The sequence below is a fragment of the Prosopis cineraria genome, unplaced genomic scaffold, assembly GCF_029017545.1.
Source record: "Prosopis cineraria cultivar Desert tree isolate PC_DT_omini unplaced genomic scaffold, ASM2901754v1 PC15, whole genome shotgun sequence".
Classification (NCBI taxonomy): Eukaryota; Viridiplantae; Streptophyta; class Magnoliopsida; order Fabales; family Fabaceae; genus Prosopis; species Prosopis cineraria.
Window position 1 is genome coordinate 3,359,570 of NW_026555346.1, and position 10,054 is coordinate 3,369,623.

The window sequence follows — 10,054 nt, forward strand, 5'->3', positions numbered from 1 at the left end:
TGACTAAATTGCTTATTTTACTTGTTGGGAGTATAAGGATGGACAAATGTGATTTAGTTTACTTGTTGGGAGTATAAGGATGGACAAATGTGATTTAGCCTAATGGCATGTGGGAGGTAAAAATTTTTCTGAAATGTTATAGTGTGTGAGTTGAAGCCAATTATAAAATATTTTATATCGAAATTATTGATATAAAAATGTGTTGGGTGGCTGTAACCCAACTATAGTTGAGTTAAATTATTTAAAAAAAAAAATTGGTGTGTTACATTGAGCCCTCTATATAAAACACTCCTTAACTGGATGGGCCTCACGGCCCAAAAACTATATGGTTCTGCCCCTGCGGTTGGTTCTGTTTATATCCCTCACAAGTACGCTTGAAGTTTGATATGTGATTATTATCCGAAGTTTTTTTGCCACCTATTATCTAGAGCAGATAGCCAACAATATATCAAATCAACGTCTGAATCAAATCATCAAAATATGAAAATATAATATAAAGTGTGAAATACGAACTCGTGAACTTCGTTTTCTTAAAAGATGTATTCAATTCCAATCAGTTTTGGAAAAGCTATATTAAATTTCAAATTTTCAAAAAATCATTTAGCAGTAATTTTCTCAAAACACAAAACAAAAAGTGAACTCGGTCCCTTGTTTATGGGGGAAAAAGCTTTTGAACCAGCTATGATTACAATAACCGGCTATGAAATACAAATGGCCCCGGGACTCTGGAATTCTCATCCTAACGTTGATCTTGGATATGTCATATGACAATAGGCGGTTATCACAGAGTTGACAACCTATTCTGGTAAAAAAAAAAAAAAAAAAGTTGACAACCTACGAGGAGTCACGTGTCCATGATGACAACAATTTGGAACGACACGTGATCTAGAACCTGAGCACTAGATTTTTGAGACATGAAACTGGAAACGCCTGCGATTAATGCGATCGCTACTTTTCCACTTCGTGCGGAACCCTTTGCCCGCGCCGTCCTTCTTCTATTCACCAAACCTAAGATTACCGACCACTGCCGGGCTCTGCAACCTCTCTCCATCAATGGCGGCTATGGGTTCGTTCGCAATTTATTTTCTTTTCACAATTTCTGAGTTTGTCTGTGCTGAATTTTCATGAATAATAATTTGTCTCGGATGAACTACTGGGAGTTTAAGGTTCTTCTCTCACGACTGAATCAGCCACAGATATTGAACAGTAAAACTCTCGGCATTTCTTTTCCAGATCCGGGGAGTAACTCAACTAGTTCGCTGGTTTTATGCGGGAAATCACTGGCCGAGAATGAAATTGCTAAAAAAATCAAGATGGATAATACTTTGAAGCTTCCTGACAGTAGTGAAATTTCGATTGCTCTTCAGTCTGAATTGGATAATGAACCTCTTAAAGAAGATTCCTTTGGAATTGATTTATTCATGAACTCGCTTTCCACTCACAAATTTGGCCGGTTTCTCGTTTGGTCCCCACTGTTGTCTTCAACGCACGACGTGGTTTCACAGTATGTCTTCCAGAGTTACATTGCTGCATTTTGTATCATCTACGTGATTTAATGTCATGTTATTTTAAACTAGACCTCGGCTCTCAGCCCTGTGCATTAGATGGAGACCAAGGAACAAGCCGCACTACTTGCAGCTCTGTGAAGAGAGTGGCTTCCTCTAACTTTTACATATATATATTGGTATTGATGATGGTGATGATTCCAAATTATTTTTCTGCAGCAACTTTTGTGAACTTCCCATTGGCACGGTTTGTGTTGCTGATGTTCAGACCAAGGGACGAGGTTTGAGATGAAAGTGTTACTGTATTTCTGTCTAGTCCATTTACATTTGGGTTGTCAGGTCAAAATGGTTTAATTTCCATAAAATCTCAGGTCGGTCAAAGAATGTGTGGGAGTCTCCGTTGGGCTGCCTCCTATTTTCTTTCACTCTACAAATGGAGGATGGACGGGTTGTTCCTTTACTACAGTATGTAGTTTCCCTGGCTATCACGGAGGCAATAAAGGATATCTGTGACAAAAATGTAATCGTTTGATCTTTAACTACTGGCTTAATCACTGGTCTAGTGCTTTTTGAACTTTAGGTATTCTTACTTCAGTACCATAGAAGACAATTCTGCTGAGCAAGAAGAAGTTTTATCCCACTCAGTGGGGTCATTTTTTTGAGAAAATTAATTATGATCTTTGCAGTATGTGTCTTTTAATCTTGAAAATGTAAGTCACAGGTATCTGCAAGAAATATGTTATGAAAAAGAATTTCATTTTGCTTAGCTCAGTGCCAAACCTGTTTGGTTAGTTTTTAAAAGAATAAGAATGTAAGCACAGAACCTATCAAAGATGAAGCACACATTTGCTGCAAGTTTTCTGTAAAGAAGAGGAAGATTGAGTTCCATATTTGTAAAGTCACCGTTAACAGGATGGTTAGTTGCTCAGTAAGTTTGTATTTTTGAGAAACAGACTATTTTCATTGCGCATGGTCAGTCACTTGAACTTTCTTGCTCAATTTTGTGCAATACTTAATTTGTGATTGATTCTTCTCTTAAATGTTTCTTCTTTCAACACTTTCTACTCCAGGGCTTACCCAGTGTTGATGTAAAAATTAAGTGGCCAAATGATCTCTACCTAAATGGTCTTAAAGTTGGAGGCATTTTATGCACCTCAACCTATAAATCTAAGAAGTTTAATGTTAGTGCAGGTAACAAGACATACTCTTGAAGTGCTATTCTATGGTGGCTGATGGCCGACCAATGACTGTATATACTTTCAAATGCTTAATCAACTAATCTCTTCTCTGCAAAAATTTAAGTTTTGTTAATGTCATTTTGGTATCAGCAAATTGTTCTTCAAATCTATGCTCGTAATAAAGATAGTAATGCATAGCTCTTGTAGGTATCGGCTTGAATGTCAACAATGAGAAGCCAACAACATGTTTAGATTCGGCTCTGAGAGAGTTGTCCATGAAAGGGTACCAATTTCGGAGAGAGGATGTTCTGGCAGCCTTCTTTAACAAATTTGAGAAATTTTATGACCTTTTTGTGAATCAAGGTATTATAGTGAATAATTTGAGTACTTTCTCGTGAACATGTATATAAACCTTCCCAAGTCCTGCCCTCCTTCACTGTCGATCCTGATGAAATGGCTATACAATAAAGAACTGTTACGGATGGGTATCCGATGATACTTGTAACTTCATCTTTTTATATAATTAAAATGGATTATATGGGCTGTCATATATGCTTCCCAATCCTTCTGTGTTGTTTTTCATTTATCAAGCCATACCTGTAATTCCAAGCACGAACATTTTTAGACCTTGTGGATGCAAGAGTTTGGCTATCAACTATGTCCTCTTGTTAGGTTTTTATTCTCAGAGGTTTGGCTTTGTTATTCAAAGATGTTAATCTTGGCCTCTATTCAAGAGAAAGAAGGGAAGAACTTACAATCTATACCTAAGGGCTAAAAATTCAACTTGACGTTCTGTTTTCCTTTATAGTATACTTTATAATTTATCCTGTCAGGAATGTTTAATAATTAAGGAGCCATAATGAAGTGTCAACGGTTTTGGTTTTATCATGGACCTGTTAAATCAGAGTTTTCTTGCCCTCACTTTATTCTGTCAATTAATAACTAATTGCAAATCAATAATTTGCAGAACTTTGCATGGCTTATGATGTCAAGTTCACTTGCTCCATGTGATGCAGGATTCCAAACCCTGGAGCAGCTATATTATAAGACATGGTTGCACAGGTGACGTGGATTTTATTTACTGTCGATCTCATCTGTAGGTTCTTGTGGGTAATGGGATGAAGAAAAGCCTGGTCCAGCTACAATAGCTTTTGCCTCTGACACTTGTGGCATGCATGCTAAATGCACAGAAATGTATTAGCAAATATTAGTTGTAGATGAAATCTTAATTGGGGATTCAGGCAGGATCTAGTACTGATGAGGATATGCATCATGGTTGGGGTTGGGGAAAAAAAAGTGAGAAGTGGTGACTTGAAGCTGCAAACTTGTAGTATATTGGCAAAATTGTGATAATTTTTTGTCAGTCTTCCTACCTCAAATCTGACAATTGTTAATCTGGAATTTTTCATTTTTCTATCAGCTTTCCGGATGACCTATATTGGTTTTAGTGAATGAATGTGTGTGGCTATATAGACTATCTAAAAAACTCAAAACTAATGATATCTTTGTCCTGTAATACCCTCTTTCATGCTATACCGTACCCATTTTCTTCTGATCTGCCAGACTGGGTCCTGGCACTTACTTTGTACAAAAAAATCTGGGAAAAAAAAAAGAATTTGGATTAATGATCTGCCAGACTGGGTCCCGGTACTTACTTCAAGATGGCTTGTTGTTTACCTTTTTATGCCCTTTAAACATGATAGCCTAACCAGTAACCATGAAGGAGTTGAACTTGCATCTGAAATCCTATATCGTATATGCCAAAGCTGAACTTAAGTTGGTTGAATCTAGTTAGCAGTTTGGATGTTATGCTGTATGCATGATCATATTTATTCACACGTGGAATTATTTAGCTTGAGTAATCCAAATATTCAAAATGTCATGCAGTGGACAAAGAGTTATTGTGCAGGAAAAGAATGAGGATCAAATGATTGAACACGTGGTAACCATTCAGGTTTGGCGGATATGGACATCTTTTGACTTACTGTGACAAGTAACGGCATTCTGGAGTTGATTTTTTAACAACGAATATAGATTTGTTTAAAAGCAAACAATTGTGCTTCGTAACTGCAAGTTGATAGTATATATCATCTGTCAGCCACTTACAAATGATATTTTAAATTGTTTAGATAAGGTTTTTCATTGTTGTCAGAAAGGGTTGTATTATGCCTATCATTTAATTAATTCTTTAATTATGCAGGGTTTAACATCCTCAGGCTACTTGTTGGCCATCGGCAATGATAATCAAATGTGTGAGCTCCATCCTGATGGCAATAGGTAAAGAATAGGTTTTCTTCCAATCTTCATGAATTAGGTACGAATATTTGATATTTGTGTTTGGGCTGAATATGAAACCTCACTTGTTCAACCACGAAAAGTTTGTAATTTCTCATGACTTGTCTCCTGAGTTATTGTCGCTTTGTTTATTTAATACTTCTGAGTATCCTCAAAACACTTACTGAACGTGGGCCTTTGGGTTCTTGAATTTTGCTTGTGCACGAGTTTTCAGAAAAAATGGCCAGTGTTATGTAGTACATTAGAAAATCAGCAAGGGAAATTTCTCTTAGCTAAAAGATGTCTGATTAGACATTCTTCACTTCTACTATAAAAAATATGCACACATTTTTCTTCAAATCAAAAGCCTAAAATACGTTTGAGAATCATATTTATTTCTTTTACTAGAAAATTATATTTATAAAAAAAACTGTTATCCAATTTATTTATTGTGTTGCAAAAATGGTTTATTCTATATATTAAAAAGTGCTCAATGTTAGTTAATACCTGTATAAGTTATAAATTGAAAGTATGTTGGTTCAAATGAATATATTTGTAGTTTATTTTTATGCAAGTGAAAAAACGTGGCGTAACTTTTTTTTTTTTATTTTAGTAGAAAATAGTATAATGTTTGAAACAAAGGAGGATAGTAAAATATTTATTGATTTGAATAAAGGTGATAAATTTAAAATCCAAATTCAAGTAGTAAATTGACAGTAGAGAGTGTATGAAGAAATAGTGTTAACAAGGCACAGACACCAGTGTGAGCTGCAATCCTGTGACCTGGGAAAAGTAAATTATAGAGGGCAGTCATGTTCATGATGTATGAATACTAATGCTCTTGTGAGATTCTACAGATACATAAATTTCAAGCAAGTTATTACTTTGCCTTGTCGTAGCTTGAACACTTATTCCTCTTCTTTGGCTGTAGCTTTGATTTTTTCAAAGGACTGGTTAGAAGGAAACTTGAGTGAAGACTGAAGAAGGTTCCATAGCAGACTCCACACGAGGCAAGAAATCTTCCGCACTGTACACAGCATGAAGAGCCTGGCTTTGTAGCGCAAAATTATCCAATGATCAAAACTTGTTCATTGTAGTTAAAATGTACGCTACTATCGCAGATTGGCTCTAATTATGGCATGTAAGAAACTACGTACATTTGTAACCAAAACATAATATATGATGATAATATTTTTCCCACATCTTGGTAGCTAGGACTTGAATTCATGATTACTTTGACAATCATTTGCAAGGAATATGGTGGTCTTTTCCTCGCCAGCTATGAAATCACTGGAATAAATGTTTCTTTGTTTGTTGCCTAATGTTGTCCTTTGCCTCCCGAATGAACTATGCTTGATTGTGAAGCGTCATCAGAATAATTGTGTTGACCGACATTCATCCACATCGATCCCACCATGACCTAAGTGTTTGATTTCGTTTTAAACATGTAGGGGCGCTTTTTCTTTCCTTCTGTAATTAAACATTTGGCTCTAGACAAAGGGAGTGGGGGGAATCGACCCTTTTGGTGTGAGACAAACTTGTGAAGTGACATGTTCTCTAATAGTGTGGTACTCGTTATTTTTTCTTAACCGGTGTGGGTCTTAATGTCTTCATATGATTGTATTCCTATAGAACAAAAGAGTTCTCTACAGGCGCACATGCACAACCCTTACTGTTTCAACAAAATGCCTAAACGATTTGTGGCTTAGAGGCAATAACTCATGACAGATGTTTATGTAACATCCGATGTGTCTGTGACCACCTGTGGATCATTTGGTGGTCGAGTCATTCTCACAAGGACAGCCAAATGGAAAGTGGGTGGAAGTCGACCTCTATCTCCCCGTCATTCGTTAATGTTTCAGATATGCCAAAAACCACAGCAGACATAGCTTCCCTCATTTGGATCAAAGAGCGATGTAGCCATTAATTCTTAATTAAGATATAGTAATATGAAAGCCGAACTAATTTAAGTAAGCTGACCAACTGAGCGAGCGAGCTAGCGAGAGCGAGAGAGAGAACGTTTAAACTGGGGTTGTCGTTATGTAATGAAAACAAACACTTAGGTTAGTAAGATGTAGCTCTCCATAGGAGACAAATGACCTCAATATAAGACTTGGTGTTTGCTGGTAGCTCCGTTGTCACCACGTCTCGAGCCCCATGGAGTTTATTTACACTGTTTACGGAAATAGATCGGTGAAGGATAAAGCGAACTTGTAATCACGTCTCGAGGCCCATGGAGTGTCTTCCAGCAGGTTTGGGAAAAATGCATGGTTGGTATATGTCACCATCAGATATCGATCTGTAATATTACTAAATAATTTATACCATAGCAATTGTACTGATCATTGTTTAAATACAAAGGAAGTTAAAAAAAAAAATGAAGGTTCCTAGTACCACAGTCGCTATGGAGGGAATAAGGTCGTTTTGAGCACTGTCAAGAAGATTTGCGATTGAAAATTTCACCTTCGTCACATGATTACAAGAGGCTTCGGGAAAGTGAAGATCCTCAACACGTCTTGAATACGGACAAATGAAATCAGAGATTTGGTAACGGGAAAGAAAGTTGTGGGGTTAATGAGCAAATGATGAGTCTATAAGCACTTTTACACTGTGGATAATGACCGGAGCAATGATAGTTAATGCGAACGGTTTTAGAAACTGTGGAAATGTCAAAAGTGAAGAGACGAAACTGGTGAATGCAGTGTAGTGGTCCTGGAGAGGCACCCACGACAGACCTTTTGTAGAGGCAAGAGGAAAGAGATTAAAGGTGACGACAGGAAATGATAAAGCGAAGGGATTTAAGAAGCATCTCACTGGAAGACAGGCAAAAGGCATGAGATGGCGTTAAGAGCTGCCGTGAATTAAATTGGGGAATGACAATCCCTTATGATTAATGCCAAAAGCAGATTAGTCAAAGATCCTTTGGATGATCACATGGGGGAGCAGGCCTTGGCGGGCCCCCTTGATTGTGAATGCGACCCCTTTTCAGTTTTCACAGGTCATCACCGTTTTTGTAACAACGTGGCGGATCGAATAGCACCCCCAACCCTCAGTTAAACATACGGAAATTTTTGAACCGTTGTCGGTTATGACTACCTCCACAACTATTTACATTAATTTAATGAAATAAAATCTGAACTGATGAATACTGATCTCTCCTTTTCCTTTTTGCTATTCAATTTCCGGGGCACGCATGCGTGATGCATGAGACCTTGGACAAGTGATCTCAAGTGTACTTTGGATTAATGCCATATTCTACGTTTTCCGCTGGTACAAGCAAAGGGATAATCTCAGCATTATCGAAATAGATATATATGATCAAATTCACTCATTAAAGCCAGCGAATCACAAGAGATTGTCCCCACGAGACCTGGTAGTGGCTGAAGAAAGTGACACACACACACACACACACACGTATGTATGTATTGATTTTCCACGCATGAGTTGTGGAAATGGTTATTCTTATGTGCGTTTTTCTTCCTGACATCGTGGTTCGTGGATGCATGTATTATTATTATTATTATTACTATCATTATTATTATTATTATCATAAACACTGTGCAATACAAGATCCTCGGAAGGTGAGTGAGCGATCGAGAGAGAAGGACGGGTGAGGATGAAGAATGTGAAAGAAAGAGGAGGAAGGCGGGTCCGATCATGTGAGGAAAAAGAAGATTGTCCGGTTGCATTTGGAAGAGAGAGAAGGGGTGAGTGTGAGCTTGTTTCGCCAGTTTGGACCATTTGGTCACATTTGAACGAATCTTGGTGTGCACGCACTTGAATTGTGGGCTCTTTAATTTGTGTCCTGTGACTCTGAAAGAGATTACATCACTCCAACGTCGCATCACCTCGCCCTATATTCCTGGCGTCCTTTGTATTCTCTCGTACCGTTAATCTGTCATGCGTGGTTTGATTTCATTAGGCTTTTCCTAATGCTCAAATTAAATGTTGCAAATCAAATATTTCATAATCCTCTGTATATGTCATGAAGAAGGGCACGGGATCTCGTCAGTGGCGTTGAGCCTTATGTGAATTTAACCGTCGGCTCCCCCCCCCCCTTTCCCGGGGGCGAATTTGCTCAGATGAGCGAACTATTTGATATTGATTAATGAGTGCTGCAAATTCTTTTTTTTTGCCACACAAGTGCTTCATTTTTTTTTAACACATAAGAAAATTTTGACAAAATATAGATGTTTCAGATAAGATAAAATACATGACATGAAAACTTTTGCGTGCTTCGATAAAGTCTTATGGTATAATAATTATATTTAAAAAAAAAAGTAATCTATAATATTATAATTTTAACTCGATCATAACTTAACCTTTTAACTTATTATCATAACTTAACCTTTTAACTTATTATAACTTGATCATTATAGTCTCAACTTTATTATAACTCAATTTTAAACTTTAATTTAATACAATTCAGTCTTTATATAATTTTAATAATTTAAAATAACAAAAGTTGAATATATGATATTTGTTTTGACCAAGATATCAAATTGCCTACATGAAGTCGGAGATGCGGGGGATATTCTAAATGGAAGAGGCGGACATTCTTGATCTGTCGCGGCTTTTGCTAAATTCTGAAAGGGGAGATGCACGAGAAAACCAAAGCGGTGGCCAATGGTTCTGGAAATCGGAATGATTCCAAGGTTCCCCAGTCTTCATTTCTTAGTCCGCCCAATTAAGACTTAATTCATTAGCCACTCTGCCCCAATCCAATAAGTTTCAAAATGCTCCCTCTCGTTTGTATGTTGGAATTAATTTTGATAGAAATAAAAATGAATATAAAAATAAAGATAAATATAAAAATGAAAATTGAAAATGATATTTAAAAATATGTTTGATGTGTGTATATTCCTGATATAATTTTTATTCAAAATATCCTCATTAGAAAACTACACTCACAGAAACCCAGATCACCAACAGAGCAGATTAAAAAACTGGAAAATAAAACAAACTGGAAACGATATCTTGGATCATCTTCGGAAAATCAATATCCTTGGAAGAATTGATGAAGCTAAACAAAAAAGAAAAAAAAAGGAGTTTGAATATATGTAAGATTGATTTTGTGAGCATCAAAACTTGGGGGGG

General features: G+C 36.8%; 1 protein-coding gene across 3 annotated transcripts; it reads left to right on the plus strand.

Annotated features, from left to right (window-relative positions):
* The first annotated feature begins 888 nt into the window (after positions 1–888).
* LOC129294455 (biotin--protein ligase 2-like) lies at positions 889–6,157 on the plus strand. 3 transcript variants are annotated; one of them, XR_008589392.1, is made up of 10 exons: positions 891–1,066; positions 1,234–1,504; positions 1,725–1,786; positions 1,877–2,025; positions 2,576–2,696; positions 2,891–3,046; positions 3,700–3,745; positions 4,571–4,676; positions 4,884–4,960; positions 5,889–6,157. XR_008589392.1 is itself a non-coding variant. In XM_054932843.1 (10 exons), exons 1-10 carry the CDS (start codon positions 940–942, stop codon positions 5,929–5,931), a joined length of 1,119 nt encoding a protein of 372 aa, XP_054788818.1. In that variant the 5' UTR covers positions 898–939; the 3' UTR covers positions 5,932–6,157. The 3 variants fall into 3 exon arrangements, 1 of the variants encoding a protein (XP_054788818.1); XM_054932843.1 differs by having other exon boundaries at positions 898–1,066; positions 4,571–4,637; XR_008589393.1 differs by lacking the exons at positions 4,884–4,960; positions 5,889–6,157 and having other exon boundaries at positions 889–1,066; positions 3,651–3,745; positions 4,571–4,613.
* The last annotated feature ends 3,897 nt before the right edge of the window (positions 6,158–10,054 follow it).

Excerpts from the sequence above, each read along its gene's own strand:
- LOC129294455 (XM_054932843.1), top strand. The coding sequence starts at position 940 with ATGCGATCGCTACTTTTCCACTTCGTGCGGAACCCTTTGCCCGCGCCG. Across the intron at positions 1,787-1,876 it reads TGTTCAGACCAAGGGACGAG|GTCGGTCAAAGAATGTGTGG; the intron begins GTTTGAGATGAA and ends ATAAAATCTCAG. Across the intron at positions 3,746-4,570 it reads TATAAGACATGGTTGCACAG|TGGACAAAGAGTTATTGTGC; the intron begins GTGACGTGGATT and ends AATGTCATGCAG.